Source organism: Bombina bombina, chromosome 6 (genome assembly GCF_027579735.1).
Source record: "Bombina bombina isolate aBomBom1 chromosome 6, aBomBom1.pri, whole genome shotgun sequence".
Lineage (NCBI taxonomy): Eukaryota > Metazoa > Chordata > Amphibia > Anura > Bombinatoridae > Bombina > Bombina bombina.
Genome location: NC_069504.1, coordinates 257,382,292 through 257,401,127, shown reverse-complemented (window position 1 = coordinate 257,401,127; position 18,836 = coordinate 257,382,292). Strand labels below are relative to the sequence as shown.

At 39.7% G+C, this 18,836-nt stretch overlaps 1 protein-coding gene across 2 annotated transcripts in view; it reads left to right on the top strand.

The window, feature by feature from the left end:
• The window catches only part of CNOT2 (CCR4-NOT transcription complex subunit 2), a 644,096-nt gene extending 627,528 nt beyond the window's left edge, over positions 1-16,568 (top strand). For both annotated transcript variants that reach the window (XM_053716789.1, XM_053716790.1), the window contains one exon: positions 15,315-16,568. Coding sequence is in view for 1 of the 2 variants with exons in the window: in XM_053716790.1 (XP_053572765.1) it covers positions 15,315-15,401 (87 nt within the window). In the remaining variant the exon portion in view is untranslated. The remainder of the gene's footprint in view (positions 1-15,314) is intronic.
• The last annotated feature ends 2,268 nt before the right edge of the window (positions 16,569-18,836 follow it).

Genomic DNA, 18,836 nt, shown 5'->3' with positions numbered 1-18,836 from the left:
GTCTGCTTCTAGGCAAGAATAGATCCCACTGCCTCACTGCTCCTTTCAGGCAGGTAACGTGTCCCCTCTGCCACACTCCTTTCTTCAGGTAGGTATTGATTCCTTTCCCTGCACTGTCTTTAAAAAGACAATTGAGGCTAACAAGGCCAACTCTTTGTTTACAGGTCCACTGACTCTGTAGCAGCTCTCTTGCAGGGAAAGAAGCAGCCAGAATGCAGGGCCGGAATCTCTGCTACTGGTATACCTGAAAGAATCAGACAGGACCAACTGTTCCAGAAGGAACTACTGCCAATGCTTTATTTCACCTAGGACTAACTTCTACAAACTCACCAGTAAAATTATGGTGACACTCAATAAAACATAAACATAGGAAAACACTTAGAAAACAATATAATAAGGGAATTTAACTTTGCCAACAGTATGGGCAATTCAGGTAGTCATAAACAGTAAAGATAACAATTATCTGTTTGTATTTTCGCCTATGCAAATATATGTAGATTAGTCATTCCTCCTGTATCCATTTTGATGGTGAACTTGCAACCAATATAGGGCGCTGTTATGATGTTTTTGGGTAGTTCGACCAATAGATGGCACTGTGTCACACTTGCTCCCACAATGGGCACTCACACCCTGTACCCATCCTATATCTATGGATACAGGGTGACATGGACATAAGACAGAGTTCTGAAAGTACATTGTCTGTCCAGCATATAAAATTCCAAATTTCCATGCAGTCTCTGATTATCCTTAAGCCCATGTACCCCCTGCCCAAGGAGTGTTCCATAACAGGCTGTCAGATCATGGTGATTCACGTCACAGGGGTCTTATTGTAATTGCTTTCATTGCCCTTTATTAGCACTGGGGAATCTGTTGGCGCTTTATAAAGAATAATAATAATTCCTAGGACTTTGAGTTTGAGACCTGTATATTGTGTTTTGTGACTGTTTTAATTACATTATACTATCTGCTAGTATTATTATTATCGGTTAAAAACTCTAGACTTTTATCCATTCCTTTTCAAGGAAAGATTCTATTTGGGCCTAATCTAGATGCCATCATTTCTACTGTTACCAGGAATAAAGGGAGCTTTTCTTACTCAAGATAAGAAATTGTAAAGAAAATAATAAATTTAAAAAGTTTTAGTTTACTTAGTCAGTCAAGGAATCAGACATCCTCATCATCTTCTCAGAAACAAGAATCCTCCAGATCCTTTTGAAAGTCTAATTCTTCCTGGAGCAAATCCAAATCCTCAAAGAAAGCTACAACTTCCTTTAAATCTGCACGAAGGTGCATCCCCAACCCAGATTCTATTCTGGTAGGGGTAGATTAAGCCTTTTTAAGAAGGCATGGTCTCAATCCCTTCAAGATCATTGGGTTCTTAAAATAGAATCTCAGGGATACCGAATTGGTTTCAGATCAAGGCCTTCCAGAGGAGGGTTCCTTCTTTCCCAAGTTCCAAAGAATCTGGTGAAGGCTTAAGCCTTTTTTTTCATTGTGTTATGTGAATTAGAACTTGTGGGTTTTGTAGTTACTGTTCTGATTTCAGAACAAGGACAGGGTTTTTACTCCTATCCGTTTTATAGTTCCTAAGTAGGAAGGAACATTCAGACCCCTTCTTGATTTGAAAACTCTAAACAAGGTTTTGTGTCCCTACTTTTTTAAAATGGAAACAATTATAATCCACACAGTTTGTCTACGATGCATTTAAAGGATGCTTAGTTTTAGCAATTTCTCACACCAACAAGATCATATTGTTTCTTCACAACCATGGTTGGAAGATCAACACTCAAAAAGCTCTCTTTTTCTCCTCAGTCCAGAGTCGCCTTTCTGGGAGTGATAACAGACTTGGTATCAATGACCCTTTCATTGGCAAATCAAAGAAGGAAAAAATTGCAGTCTGCTTGTGCCAAGCTTCAGTCTATTCCAAGCCCAACAGTAGCTTTGCGTGGAAGTCCTGGGTTTGATGATTGCAGCATTAGCTGCAATCCCTTTTGTTCGATAACACGAGACCTCTTGAGTTGTATAAATAAAAAGAGAGAAGCGCTCAACCTGGAAACGAACAATAGCGTAATAGCTTGTTCTATGGCTAGTTACCACCCAAGAAGCAGCCTCTTTTTGCTCAACATGTGCCTTTCACAGAGAAAAACTTTCCCGAAGCATATCAGTCTGATCCTGACTTCACAGTACAGTCCAGCCCCGAAATGCCAGGCAATTCTTCTCTGAACGAGAGAAACAGCAAAACCCCAGACGTACGTTTCGGCCTATTGTGGGCCTCGTCAGTGAGGTTTGTCATAATTTGCATAAATAAAAAGAGAGAAGCGCTCAACCTGGAAACGAACAATAGCATAATAGCTTGTTCTATGGCTAGTTACCACCCAAGAAGCAGCCTCTTTTTGCTCAACATGTGCCTTTCACAGAGAAAAACTTTCCCGAAGCATATCAGTCTGATCCTGACTTCACAGTACAGTCCAGCCCCGAAATACCAGGCAATTCTTCTCTGAACGAGAGAAACAGCAAAACCCCAGACGTACGTTTCGGCCTATTGTGGGCCTCGTCAGTGAGGTGCAGCCATATCCCTCTAGGCACACTGAGCAACGGGTCCACGTCTGGATTCCCGCATCACACTTAGGGAGACTTCCCAAAATGTCATAATTTGCATAAATAAAAAGAGAGAAGCGCTCAACCTGGAAACGAACAATAGCATAATAGCTTGTTCTATGGCTAGTTACCACCCAAGAAGCAGCCTCTTTTTGCTCAACATGTGCCTTTCACAGAGAAAAACTTTCCCGAAGCATATCAGTCTGATCCTGACTTCACAGTACAGTCCAGCCCCGAAATACCAGGCAATTCTTCTCTGAACGAGAGAAACAGCAAAACCCCAGACGTACGTTTCGGCCTATTGTGGGCCTCGTCAGTGAGGTGCAGCCATATCCCTCTAGGCACACTGAGCAACGGGTCCACGTCTGGATTCCCGCATCACACTTAGGGAGACTTCCCAAAATGTCATAATTTGCATAAATAAAGCGCTCAACCTGGAAACGAACTAAAAGAGGCTGCTTCCGGGTGGTAAATCGCCATAGAACAAGCCACTGAGCTGTTGTTCGTTCCTGGTAGAGCGCTTCTCTCTTTGTATGCAAATTATTATGACCCTGGGGAAGTCTCCCTATGGGTGATGGGGAAAACCAGATGTGGACTCCTTGCCCAGTGTGCTTAGAGGAATGTGGCTGCACCTCACTGACGAGGCCCATAGGAGGCCGAAACGATCGTCTGGGGTTGTCATGTTCCTTGTTCAGAGGAGAATTGCCTGGTATTTCGGCGCTGGACTGACCTTACTTGGCGGGATCAGACTGATATACTTCAGGAAAGTTTTCTTCTGTGAAAAGCACACTGGTCTAAAAGAGGCTGCTTCCGGGTGGTAAATCGCCATAGAACAAGCCACTGAGCTGTTGTTCGTTCCTGGTAGAGCGCTTCTCTCTTTGTATGCAAATTATTATGACCCTGGGGAAGTCTCCCTATGGGTGATGGGGGAAACCAGACGTGGACTCCTTGCCCAGTGTGCTTAGAGGAATGTGGCTGCACCTCACTGACGAGGCCCATAGGAGGCCGAAACGATCGTCTGGGGTTGTCATGTTCCTTGTTCAGAGGAGAATTGCCTGGTATTTCGGCGCTGGACTGACCTTACTTGGCGGAATCAGACTGATATACTTCAGGAAAGTTTTCTTCTGTGAAAAGCACACTGGTCTAAAAGAGGCTGCTTCCGGGTGGTAAATCGCCATAGAACAAGCCACTGAGCTGTTGTTCGTTCCTGGTAGAGCGCTTCTCTCTTTGTATGCAAATTATTATGACCCTGGGGAAGTCTCCCTATGGGTGATGGGGGAAACCAGACGTGGACTCCTTGCCCAGTGTGCTTAGAGGAATGTGGCTGCACCTCACTGACGAGGCCCATAGGAGGCCGAAACGATCGTCTGGGGTTGTCATGTTCCTTGTTCAGAGGAGAATTGCCTGGTATTTCGGCGCTGGACTGACCTTACTTGGCGGGATCAGACTGATATACTTCAGGAAAGTTTTCTTCTGTGAAAAGCACACTGGTCTAAAAGAGGCTGCTTCCGGGTGGTAAAACGCCATAGAACAAGCCACTGAGCTGTTGTTCGTTCCTGGTAGAGCGCTTCTCTCTTTGTATGCAAATTATTATGACCCTGGGGAAGTCTCCCTATGGGTGATGGGGGAAACCAGACGTGGACTCCTTGCCCATTGTGCTTAGAGGAATGTGGCTGCACCTCACTGACGAGGCCCATAGGAGGCCGAAACGATCGTCTGGGGTTGTCATGTTCCTTGTTCAGAGGAGAATTGCCTGGTATTTCGGCGCTGGACTGACCTTACTTGGTGGGATCAGACTGATATACTTCAGGAAAGTTTTCTTCTGTGAAAAGCACACTGGTCTAAAAGAGGCTGCTTCCGGGTGGTAAATCGCCATAGAACAAGCCACTGAGCTGTTGTTCGTTCCTGGTAGAGCGCTTCTCTCTTTGTATGCACCTCTTGAGTTGTGTATGCTTCATCTATGGAGACAGTGCTTTAATCAACTTTCTTAAAGAATTCTTTTGGACCCCACTACAAAGAATTCTCTATCCTGGGGGAAATACAACCATTCCTCTAGGAGCATCCTTTGTCCAAATTGGATAAAAATCACCACAGATTAAAGTCTCTCTGGTTAAGGCGCAGTATTGGGGGTCCAGGAGGGCTCAGTGAGTTTGGTCTCCTCTGGAAGCAAGGTTTCCAATATACATCTTGCAATTCCGGGCTATTTCCCTGGCTCTTCAGAGCTGGCCTTTCCTAGAAACAGTGACTTTTCTTTGTTTCCAGTGGGACAATCTCACAGCAGTGGCATACATCAATCACCAGGGGGGAACTCACAGTTCTCTAGCAATGAAGAAAGTAGCTTGCATTCTTTCTTGGGCAGAGAAACATTGCACGATTTCAGCTATTCACATTTCAGGGGTCATTAATCTCTTCATCTACAGAAATAGGCTCTGCATCAAGAAGTGTTTGGTTAGATAATAGAGCCTTGGGGTCTCCCAGATGTACATCTGATAGCTTCTTGTTTGAACAACAAACTTCCCAGGTACTTTGTAAAATACAGAGATCCACGAGTAGAGGCATTAGATACTCTAACTGCTCCCTGGTCATTTCAATTTGCTTACATTATTTTCTCCAACAGTAGTTCTTCCAACCTAAAAAATATACAAAAACTATTTCTCTAGATGTTATTACAAGAAACTGTGTATATGGATGAGAACAATACTCCCCTCAACAGACGAACCGCTGCCTTCCCACAGTCTCTCCCAAAAGGAACTGTTTCATAAACTTGTATCAAAATAGGGGGCGCAGGTCCAGGAGTATCCTTTGGCTCAATCAAGTATACCTCTGCACGGCAACAGAATAATCTAATATGGAGTAGCCTATTGATGACCTCTGGTTAATTTAAAAAAGGTTCCCCAATTGCAACCAAAATAAAGTGTAAGGTTCCTTGATACAATAAAAATCATCAAGCGCTACTCAGGTTCTAAACCAAAAATGGGCCAGCTCCTATGCTTACATTCCTGTTTTACAAAAAAAGATACCAAGAGAATAAAAAAGTATCATAGGAGTAAATTAGAAAGTTGCTTAAATTTGCATGCTCTATCTGAATCATGAAAGAAAAAAAATTGGGTTTTGTGTCCCTTTAATATGTGACAGTCTGGTTGGACTGATTAGAATTCAAATTCTTGATACTATAAGAGACAGTAATTGTTTATATAGAATAGTATTGGTCAAGCTTAAAGATTAAGAAAACAATAGCAAAATTCCACAGTGTCCACAGCTGCATTCATTACTTTTGGGAAATAAGAACCTGGCCATCAGGAGGAGGCAAAGACACCCCAGCCAAAGGCTTAAATACTCCTCCCACTTCCCTCATCCCCCAGTCATTCTTTGTCTTTTGTCCAAGGAGGTTGGCAGAGAAGTGTCAGAATTTATTTTGTCTCTTATGGAGGGTAGTACTCTTCGACATGGGACAGGAGTTTTAAGTATTCCTATCAGTCTCTCAGTGAGGGCTTGAATGAAAGTTAGAGTCCGGAGATGCAGGGAGAGTCTTTCTGCGAAACCATCCCAACTCATGTTAACAGCTCCTCAAGCAATCAGCGTTGTCTAACTTCGCTCCGCTGCCTGCTTTCTTCTCTCAAGTCCATGGCGGAGGAGATGATACTATCCATCACATTTGAAGGGCCATGTTCCTGTTCCACGGCGTAGATTCCGGTAAGATTGTTTCATTTTACTTTCGTCATGATTGTATTGTATTACAAATGTTTTCCCAAGAGGCTACCACCTTGCAGGACTAACTATATATAAGGGTCTCAGTGAGGCGCCTTTTGTATCTTGGAATCAAGGGTAATATCTCCTGAGGGGGGTTATTGAACAGGGGGGGGGGGTTAATCATGTTTATGTGATTTGACCTGATTATGCATAGTGTTACTTAGGCTCAACGCTTGTGGAACATAACTGCCTTTGTAACTCGGCCTTTACGGTTGGACGCGCTTTTTCTGGACTGTATGGTTCACCCTGTGATCGGGTGTGGTCACGTCTTTGACTCTCCATTTCCGCATTCCTAGCCCTGTGGCAACGGAGAAATTCAGATCTGCTGGTATTGGGCTCTTAGGAGGTGGTGAGTGCCCCAGCCATTGTGGGTGTCGGGTGCCGTTTGAGTTTTGGGTCCAAATCTAGTATCAATATCTTTGCTATGGAGGAGTCTGATTCCGTGGAGACCGACGTCTCGGTTTTATTTTCTACTCTGTGCACAGAATGCGTATCGCCCTGGATGATGCTAGCCTATCAGTTATGTTCTGAATGCCGTATTAGAGTGCTCAATTTCTCAGGATCAGGGAATCAAGGAGGCACTGAGCCATCCTCCTCTGGGGCCTCTGTCCTCCGAGTGGCGAGTTCCCTTCCACCATCACTGACTATGCATGCAGGTAGCCCAGAATTTGCTTCCCCTTCTCCAGAAGGTAGCTCTTCCCGCCAGGGGTTTCGGCACAATGTCGCATTGGCACTAGCGTGTATGCAACTTCCAGAAGTTGGTTTTAGACACTGTTCGTGTTCCATTATCCAGGGCTCTTCAGGCATAAGGTGGCCTGCTCATTTCTCTGGGGGAACGACTATCCCTGAGGCTTCGGGGGGGGGGGGGGGGGGGGGGTCAGCCTTCGAGGCTGGAGTTGTCCTTCACTCCGGCGGGGGTATGCTGTGCTTTTTGGTATAGACTGACTAGCCTTCGTGTTCTTTTGAGGCACGCTTTGGCCTTGTCGGCAGATCTTATCCTTACTGGATCTGAGACTTCTCAGTTTGCTTCTTCGAATAGTTTGCAGAAATAGACATAAAGGGATGAAGTAATCTTCTTATAGTCTTATTAATTGAGTACCTTTTACAGTTTGAGCTGTGTAGAACAGGCGCCCTGTTGGGCTCTCCTGCAGGTACGTCTGTTCTACTTAGGCGATAAACCTGCGGGTTGCCTTATCCTTTATTTTATTTGAATAATGCTCATACTTTTATATTTCCTTCAGGAAGTTTGTCTGGAATCGATACTGATCGATACTGTTTTTTCTGGGCGTTGCTTTAACGACTTGCTGGACTCTAGGCCACTTGTGCGACTCTCTCGTTCTTTAGTTCCCTTTGGAGTGTCATCTTCCCTTTTGGGTTGGTATTTCAGAGTGTGACTTGTTTCCGTTTTCCAGGTTGGTCCAGTTATGTTCCTTGGGAGGTTCCCTGGAACGATCTGGAACTCAGGCCTATAGTTGTTAATTGGGCCTATAGTTTTTGTTGTGGATCTTCCGGCTGTCCGGAAGACTTACGATCCTGTGGCTGGTTTGGTGCGATCCAGTTTTTTCCAGGAAACACAGGCTATGACCTTCAGTCTAGAAGGCTTGGCTAGGATTTCTGTGTCCTTTGTCTGAGGTGTGCTGTACTTCATTTTTGGGGAGTTCCTCGATGTTCATCTATGATGTCTAGATGATTTCATTTGGAATTGTTTCCTCAGCCTATGGCTTCATGTCTTATGAGCTTGTGCGCTGTTCCTTCCGTACTCTCCCCTTGGGAGGGGTCATTTGTCCTCCTTATCTGAGGCTGCCTGCGTGGAGATTGAATGGCTAATTTTGGCCAGGCACTTAAAGGGACATAAGACAAGTTGGGATAGAGACAAAATATAAGATATACTTTTAATTATTTTATCTGCAAATTTATACTGCAGTGCCTCACCATTAACCCTATATTTTTAGTTTCTAACCCCCCCCCCCCCCACACACACACACACACACACACACACACACACACACACACACACACAATTCCTTTTATGGCTGTATCTTTGTATATTGTTGCTTTGGTAGAATACAAAAATGCATAGGGATTATCTGCTGGAGCATGCCTAGAAGCTGTGAACTCAGTTGAAATGCAATGCCTGTGTCTAGTTTCAACTGACAACATAAATCAGGAGATTTTGATGCCATCTTTATGTCCTAATCCTTGTTCCTCTAAAGAGAGGTTATTGGACAATTTAGATGTGGTAGGGGCATTCATGTTTTACCTTCATGCTACTAAAGATTTCACCAGTCGCAAAGCTTGTTTGTTCTTTTCTGTGGTAAGCGTAAGGGTCAGAAGGCTACTGCTACTTCCTTGTCTTCTTGGTTGAGAAATATTTTATTCAGATGGCTTACATGGAGGCAGGTAAATCAGCCTCCTGCACGTATCACTGCTCTCTCTACTCGTTCGATATCTATGCCCTGGGCCTTTAGGAATGAGGCTTCAGTAGAAAAGTTCTACAAGGCTGCTTGCTACCTGGCCTTCACTTCATACGTTCTCTAAATTTTAACAGTTCTATGTTTTTGCCTCTGCAGAGGCATCTTTTGTCAGGAATGTCCTTTCAATCTGTTGAGTCTAGTAATCCATTAATTACCTTGCCTATTAATCCCTCTTTTTTATTTGTGGACTCCATATTTTAGGTATATATTCCCATTTGTAAGAAAAGGATTTCATGGACTCTCACTACCATTAGAAAAAAAACAAAATGTATTCTTGTTTTTGCCTCCTCCTGGTGGCCAGGTGATGCAATTCCCATTTGTAAGAATAGGATTTAATGGATTCTCACTACCAAGAAAGAAAATAATTTATCATATAAGAATACATTTTGTTTTTCCTCCATATTGAATGACATGTCCTACCTGATTAATCAAAGTAAAAAAAGAAAAGAAAACCATATTAAAAATTAGCATAATCAATAACCGAAGAAACACACTTACCTATTCTACTGATAATGCCCCTGTTTAAATCCCTTAAAAAGACACACATCTCTTTGGTTTTGCATAATGATTTTGTGATGTTTTCGGAAGGTAACAATTCTGAGGTTTAGGGGTGTTAACTGCAGAAGCATTTTGTGATATGTATTACTGGAAAAACCAACTTGTGTATGTATGTATGTGTGTGTATATATATATATATGTATACAAAATTGCAGAGGTGAACGGCACTCACGAGTATGTCAGCTACCTGGTGCTCACACTAGGGAGAGACAAACAGTAAAGCAGTTATGGATCCCACGGACGGACTCCGTGTTGCAGCAAGGACCCAAGAAAAGCAGGCACACAGGTTTTTTCATAAACACTCCGGTTTATTTGCAAAGTTGATTACCAAACGTTTCGGCTCACACACGAGCCTTTGTCAATGGTGTACAAAACCAAATGGTTTTGTACACCATTGACAAAGGCTCGTGTGTGAGCCGAAACGTTTGGTAATCAACTTTGCAAATAAACCGGAGTGTTTATGAAAAAACCTGTGTGCCTGCTTTTCTTGGGTCCTTGCTGCAACACGGAGTCCGTCCGTGGGATCCATAACTGCTTTACTATATATATGTATATATATTTTTTTTCCTAGGTGTTATTTAGTACTCTTTTTAACAGGAACTTTCATCCCTCTTATCTAACTACCTCTCTCTATGTATTTTAAGGGACATAAACACCCTGTAATTATTATATTCTTGTTTAGAGTTGCAATAAATCATGAAATTTTTTTGTTTGCTGCAATCGTTTTCCAGTTGCCAAACTTTATGCACCTCTTGCCTTTTTAGAGTAACCAATCTCGACTTGGGAGCTTGCCGTTTTCATTATATTAGAAAAGAAACTTAAAAGAATAGAAAATTAAATCAAACTTAAACTTGCAGGATTCACATATAGCATGTAATTTTAAGACTCTTTTAAATTCAATTCTATTTCTTTTTTTTTCACGTAAATGGCAAGAGTCCATGAGCTAGTGACGTATGGAATATATATTCCTACCAGGAGGGGGCATAGTTTCCCAAACCTCAAAATGACGTTAGGTTGTTTGGCGCGAACTTAAACTTAAATGTAAGCTATGTAGTGTGTGTGTATCTGCATGTATAAGTGTATGCTATGTAGTGTGTGTGTGTCTGCATGTATAAGTGTATACTATGTAGTGTCTGTGTATCTGCATGTATACATGTATGCTATGTAGTGTGTGTATCTGCATGTCTAATTGTATGCTATTTAGTGTGTGTGTATCTGCCTGTATAAGTGTATGATATGTAGTGTGTGTGTATATGTATGTGTAAGTGTATGCTATGTAGTGTGTGTATCTGCATGTATATGTGTATGCTGTGTAGTGTGTGTGTATCTGCCTGTATAAGTGTATGCTATGTAGTGTGTGTATCTGCCTAGATAAGTGTATGATATGTAGTGTGTGTGTATCTGTATGTGTAAGTGTATGCTATGTAGTGTGTGTGTATCTGTATGTGTAAGTGTATGCTATGTAGTGTGTGTATCTGCATGTGTAAATGTATGCTATGTAGTGTGTAACTGTGCATTTTTGCTGACTTTAAAAGCCAGAATCTAGAATATTAATGAGGAATATAAGTGTATGCTATGTAATGCCTATATAAGTGTATGCTATGTAGTGTGTGTATCTGCATGTATAAATGTAAGCTATGTAGTGTGTGTGTATCTGCATGTATAAGTGTATGCTATGTAGTGTGTGTGTATCTGCATGTATATGTGTATGCTGTGTAGTGTGTGTGTGTATCTGCATGTATATGTGTATGCTGTGTAGTGTGTGTGTATCTGCCTGTATAAGTGTATGCTATGTAGTGTGTGTGTATCTGCATGTAAAAGTGTATGTATGTAGTGTGTGTATCTGCATGTGTAAGTGTATGCTATGTAGTGTGTAACTGTGCATTTTTGCTGACTTTAAAGGCCAGAATCTAGAATATTAATGAGGAAAGCAGAGAGCTGTTTTAAAGAATCTATTATTAAATGTCAAATTAAGATAAAAATATTTAGCACTGTCTCTGCTAAGGCTAATTAAATACAGAGCTCACACCTTAAAATATATGACTTTGTTTAGAATTTTATTTATATTACTTGGGTCTTATGATTTTTTATTTATTTTTTTAAGCCCCGTCACTGCTCCTGCCCACCACATTTCAATTTTTTTGCAGTGGGGGGTGCTGTCCCTCTTTTGAATTTTGAATTGTTGGGAGGTATGGTATTACAATATATCAGAAACCATTTCAACACTTTTTTTTCTCTTGATTGTGCCATTGCTTTTTTCCTTTATGTGCTCATTTCAAATGTATTAAACTTGCATTCAAACACTTCAGCCAGACTCTCTCACTTTTGATATTAGCCATAATGTTTTATTTTTGCTTTGACCCCATTTTTAGTCTGTGTTAGCCCTTCTGAAAACTCCCTTGAAAAGACTTTAATACACTTAGATATTTTAATGTGTAACCCTTTAACAGCCAATGTACCCTGAATGTCCCCTATTTGTGCATTTAAGGATGTAATGGATTCCTATTAAAGTACTGAACACCCCTTGTGATGCAAGACATTAAAGAGACATAATACTTATGCTGCAGCACTTTCAAGTGATTTAGCATATAACTATAAAAAGCTAACAGGAAAATATCACCTGAACATCTCTATGTAAAAAATATATTTTACCTCACAATTTCCTCAGCTCACCAGAGTAAGTGTTCTGTTAAAAGTTATCTTTCAGTTACTGCTCAGCTGCAGGTAAAAAAGGAAGAACTGAACAGCAGCCAATCATCATCAACAGTGCTGAGGTCATGAACCTTTTTACTGTGATCTCATAATATTTCACTTAAAGGGATACTAAACCCACATTTTTTTCTTTAATGATTCAGATAAAGCATGCAATTTAAAGCAACTTTCTAATTTACTCCTATTATCAATTTGTCTTCATTGTTATGCTACCTTTATTTGAAAAAGGTATGTAAGCTTAAGAGCCGGACCATTTTTGGTTCAGCACCTGGGTAGAGCGTGCTGATTTTTGGCTAAATGTAGCAAAACGATCAGCAAGCTCTACCCAGGTGCTGAACCAAAAATAGGCCGGCTACTTTGCTTACATTCTTGAATTTTCAAATAAAGATAGCAAGAGAATGAAGAAAAATAGATAATAGGAGTAAATAAGAAAGTTGCTTTAAATTGCCTGCTCTATCTGAATCATGAAAAAAAATGTGGGTTTAGTATCCCTTTAAACTCTCATAAGATTTCATAGTACACTTCCTTAAACCGAATAGGGAAATTACATGAGTGTGCATGAGGCACGCTCCCTACTAATTTGCTGCTTAAAATACTTTACAATAGTGTGTGAATACTTAGGACATTTTGAGGTAAAATGTCTTTCTTTTTTACATAGAGATGTTCAGGTGATATTTTCTAGTCAGCTTTTTACACCTATGCTGCATCACTTTCAAGTGTTCTAAATTTGGGTATCATCGCTCTTTAAAGTGAATGTTAATTTTGATGCTAATGTGCCCGGTTTTTAAAAATTCGATTAAAAACAGGAGCACTTTAATTCATCAAAATTTACATTTCACTCCTGTTGTGAAAAAAAAACTTTCCTTTTAAACGTGACAGCCGCTCCAGCTTCCTCCACCCGTCGCAAACCCTCTTCCTGGGTCTAAAATGAGGAATCCAGCTTCCTCCAATCACAGCGTTGAATCAGACACTGATTCCCCCGGGGGGGAAGCCGTGATTGGAGGATGACCTATCCTTAATTTCTGGCGTCAGGAATGGCTTGCAACAACCGGAGGAAGCTGGAGCTGCTGTCAAGTTTAAAAGGTAAGGTTTTTTTCACAACAGGAATGAAATGTAAATTTTGATGAATTAAAGTGCTCCTGTTTTTAATCGAATTTTTAAAAGACGGGCACTTTAGCATCAAAATTGACATTCACTTTAAGGTTAAGAACACAGTTGCTAAGTGGTTAGCTATTTTTTTTTATATATTTTGCCATTTACTAATTTGAGCAGTTTTACTTTTTTAAAGGCAAAAAAATTATCTGAGCTGTGTCACTATGTTTTCACACAGGAATTCAGATGGAATGGATAAAGAGCCATTGTTTGAAAAGCTTTTTTTTCCTCTTTGTTTTTTACTCATAACCTGTATTAGCTTTGCACAGATCTATATGTACTTGCTATCAGCTATGGATGATGCATCTACCTCTCAGCGTCTGTTGAGAAATGCCAAAAAGTATTACGTCCAGTGTCATCGTATTAGAAATGTACAGCTGGAACTATGTCCAGTGCTGTTGCAGATATTTACAGGTGGATTAGTTTCATCTTAAATTAACTCTACACCTCCCTGGAGAGTCCCACACAGGAGTCTCAACATAATGGCCCAAAGGTTAAAAACAACCTGATAGAAGAGTAGCAGGAAAAACTAGAAGTACCAAATAGACATGTAGTAGGAAGTGTTGCTTCTGAAAACGTTTGTCGGGTAAGTGGAAAATAGTAGAAGCGGACTCACTCAGTTTAAGGGGGGAGTATGGAGCCAGCCCAAAAAAGAAGCGGAGGACAGCCGCAAGACCAAAAACCAAATAGACGTAAAGGATATAAAATGACTTGCTAAATAAATCGGGTCAGATCAAAATCTTTATTCATTCCTTTTGGCTACATTTTATCTAACTTCCATATCTATTTTGCTTCTTTATAGAGAAGTTCCTTCTTTCTGTCTACACCTCTAACTTTTTTGTTAACCCTAACACCATAAATCTTAATTGGGTTACTTGATGACCCATACAATGGAAATTATTGGGTACAGGGAGGTGTTTACGGTCAGGATTCCTAATGTTAGATTTGTGTTGGCCATTGTGGTCTCTAACACGCTGGGTGGTCTTGCCAATGTATAAAAGCCCACATGGGCATTTAAGGGCATATACTAAAATAAAAATATTATTAAATAAAATAATAATAAATAATAAAATAAAATATACAACATATGATTAACTACATGTATAAAAACCTTTTATTTTGATTTTTTTGCCAGTATATGGGTGAGATATATCTTCTCCTTTAATAACACTATTACATAAGATCTGCCTATTTTTTATAAGAATCCTATGTATATCCTTACTCAAGGTGTTAAAGGAACTAACAAAAGTCATTTTATTATTAACGTCCCCATGTCTTCTTCTTTTGCTCTGTGTTTCACATAGTTTACTTTTAATAGATTGTAGCTCTGCTATAGTATAACCTCTCTGCTCAAATTTCTTTTGCATCTCATCAAGTTTTAATTCCCTTTCTGTGGGATCAGATACAATCCTATTGACTCTAATAAATTGTGATTTAGGGACACTCTTGAATATACCTGGTGGATGGAAACTTTGTCTATGTAACAGTGTATTTTTGTCTGTTGTTTTGACATACAAATTCGTTTTTTTAAGAACCATCCTCCTTGTATGTTGTTGTTAACCTTTGGGCAATTATGTTGAGACTCCTGTGTGGGACTATCCAGGGAGGTGTAGGGTTAATTTAAGATGCAAGTCAAACATGATGTTTTGTTCCCTCCCCCTTTTTTGTGATTGGCTCATTGTTTTAATTGTTTTGGGTATATATATATATAACCTTTTGAGAATGCAGCCTTTGCCTTGGTTCTTTCACTTATTGGATTTAGAGCTTGGGGATTTGCTACTCAGATATGGAGTGCATACTTACTAAATACCTAACTGTAGTGGCAGTGCAATTTATGTTTTTACTGTTATGTCTCTTGTCTGTTTGAAGTATGCACTGTATAACGTGACGCGCCATTCTTTCATAAGTAATCATATTTTACTGCTCTGTGTCATATATTTTCAAGAGTATCTCACAGATCTGTAATTAATACAGTATAAATGAGTTAACAGTTGCTCAGATGTCGAGAATGTATATTGATGTATCGACTTTAGATATTCATTTTACAGCTGCACTTTTGTTTTCTGACAGGAGTTCCATCTGGAGTACGACAAGCTTGAAGAAAGGCCTCACTTGCCATCCACTTTCAATTACAATCCAGCTCAGCAAGCTTTCTAAAGACTTCCCTGTTCATGGGGTATGGCTGTCTCAGCACAATACTCAACATAACTGCAGAACTGATGTGGCTCAGGCATCCTGGTTTTAATTCCTTGAGGATCTGGCAATTGTCTCATGCAAAGGGATCATCACTTGAGGTCCTGCCTTACTAATTATGTGCTGCCCAACAAATATAATTGTAATTTGTTTCTTTAGTTTGAGCAGGGTCTGATTTTTTTTTTTCTCTTTTGGTTTTTGTTATCCTTTTATGCCAGCAGACAGACATGGGTCTGTATAAACACACACACGCACAGAAGCATACAGTTTACTGACAGAGTTTACCACTTCATTTCCAAACTGTACAAAGGAGAGAGAGAAAAAAACCCAACAAAACAAAATTAGACAACAGCATATACATTGTTCATTGTAGCACTATTGGTAATAAAAAAAAACACCTGTTTGTGCATTTTTATGTGAAGATCCTTCTCGTATTTCATTTGGAAAGATGGGCAAGGTCAGCTTCCTACATTTTACTCCCCCTTCTGTTTTTGAAAAGCATTTGATGCCATGTTTAGCCCCTTCACAACCAAAAGGGTCTGCATTGCATTGCTGAGCAAAGATTTGCAGACCCCTCTGGCAGAGAATGGGTCAGCGCAAGAATAATTGACTGTTTAGGTGAAAGATATTGCCACAACCTTTGGATATTTTTCAGAGTTGGGTATTACTGAGCTTCATCTTTCCAGAATGAGCAAAACACTGTCCAGTCTTTGTTACGATTTTGTAATAAATGTGTACATTTTTTTTAAATTTTTGGACATCACATGAATAAAGGTATGTATGTACGAATGTGTATATATTATATATATGACACCTATTTTGGAAATGTTTGCCCTGCTGTACCTCATTTTTAGGAGGTGTGCATGGATGCAATATATGAAAATGGGACATTCTGGAACTGCTGGTCAGGGGACTCCTTTGTCGCCCTGTGCACTTAAGGGCCAGATTTTCAGCAGCCAAGGACATCCATACCCAAGTGAACGTGATGGGACTTAAAGAAGTGAACTGAGACAATTCACTCTGGCTGTTTGAACAGCAGCGTTTCATAGGAAGACAAAAAAGATCAATCTTGTATTTTCTGACCACATAAAGGCTTCTTCTCTTTGTAATAAAGTAGAAAAGCTCTCCTCACTTCAGTGTTGACTTTGATTTGAATATGTAAAATTATTTGTTTAAGCTGGTAACATACAAATGAATCTGCAAACATAATTGTTGGTAAGTACATATACATGCCTGCTCTTGCTGAGATCCAAAGATCTAGGAAAGTTTAAATTTAACGACACAACTTCCTGCTTATCCCCCCCCCCCCCCGTTTTTTTTTAAACCAGATTTCCATGTGAAAAAGAAACCTTATAACACTTAGTTTAGACCTGAAATAAAAATAAATGTCTGCATCATTTTCCATAAGCTTATTTTATTTTCTTATTTTACTTTATTGTACTTTTCTAGTAATGATATACTGGTTGTGCCAGTCTACTTCTATTCCATTTTTTTTTTTTTTTTGTCCCCTAGCTAAGAATTCTTGAAGGGAATGCTCTCATGAACTGGGAGCTTGCACATATCTAGTGCAATCTGTTTGCATTAAACAAATGTAAAATATGTAACAAGAATAAACATGTTAGACCAATTGTCAGAGCACAATTCTGAACATTTTTATTTTGTTCATGTTCATTTTGGTATTTTAGCTTTTGTTTGTACAGATTTCTCGCACTTTTGTAATAGTATTATATTAAACATAGGAATATATGTTTACGTTTTGACTTTGAGACCCTCCTAACATTTTGTTGGCATAAAAATAAATCCATGAAACAAATGTAAAAATCATATTTTAAATAATGTTCTATGTAAATATTTTGCCTCTTTATCAGCTCTGAGTTAGGAAAATGTAACTGGACTTTCAAATTTTCTTTATTATTAAAGGGAGTGATCAAAAATCTAAAACTTTTAGACCAGATGTGGAAAATGGCTATTTCTCTTGTTAAGTGTAGTCAGTCCACGGGTCATCCATTACTTATGGAATATATCTCTTCCTAACAGGAAGCTGCAAGAGGATCACCCAAGCAGAGCTGCTATATAGCTCCTCCCCTCACATGTCATATTCAGTCATTCTCTTGCAGCCTAACTAAAGATAGGTCGCTGTGAGAGGTCTGTGGTGTTTTTTAACTTAGTTTATTTCTTCAATCAAAAGTTTGTTATTTTAAATGGCACCGGAGTGTGCTGTTTGTTCTCAGGCAGCATTAGAAGAAGAATCTGCCTGCGTTTTCTATGATCTTAGCAGACATAACTAAGATCCACTGGCTGTTCTCATCTGAGGAGTGAGGTAACTTTAGAAAAGGGGAATAGCATGCAGGGCCCCCCTGCAAATGAGGTATGTGCAGTAAATTATTTTTCTGAGGAATGGAATTGACTGAGAAAATACTGCTGATACCAATGTAATGTAAGTTCAGCCTTAAATGCAGTGATAGCGACTGGTATTAGGCTGATGAGTGTGTGTACACTGAATGTATTTTTCTAAGGAATGGAATTGACTCTGAAAATACTGTTAATACTGAAATAATGTATGAGCCTTAACTGCAGTAAAAGCGACTGGTAGCAGGCTTATTAATAACACTTCATAACTTTTCAAATGTATGTTTAAAACGTTTACTGGCATGTTAATCGTTTTTTGTGAGGTACTTGGTGATATAACTTATTGGGGCATGATTTTTACCACATGGCCATCTTTGTTTTCTGCATAGAAACAGTTATCTGAGCTTCCCCACTGTTGTAATATGAGTGGGAGGGGCCTATTTTAGCGCTTTTTTGCGCAGTAAAAATTCAGTCACAATCTGTCTACTTCATCCTCCATGATCCAGATCGTCTCTAGAGAGCTCAGGGGTCTTCAAAATTCATTTTGAGGGAGGTAATCAGTCACAGCAGACCTGTGACAGTGTGTTTTGACTGTGATAAAAACGTTAATTATTAAATTGTTATCCGTTTTTGGGTATTAAGGGGTTAATCATCGATTTGCTGGTGGGTGCAATCCTTTGCTAACTTAATACATTTACTGTGAAAAATTGGTTGCTATAACTATTTTGGTTCATTGTTATTTCAACTGTGACAGCTTTTTGTGCTTCTTAAAGGCACAGTAGCGTTTTTTATATTGCTTGTAAATTTATTTAGAAAAGTATTTCCAAGCTTGCTAGTCTCATTGCTAGTCTGTTTAAACATGTCTGACACAGATGAATCTCTTTGTTCACTATGTTTAAAGGCCAATGTGGAGCCCAATAGAAATTTGTGTACTAATTGCATTGATGTTACTTTAAATAAAAGTCAATCTTTACATGTAAAGAAATTATCACCAGACAACGAGGGGGAAGTTATGCCGACTAACTCTCCTCACGTTTCAGTACCTTCGCC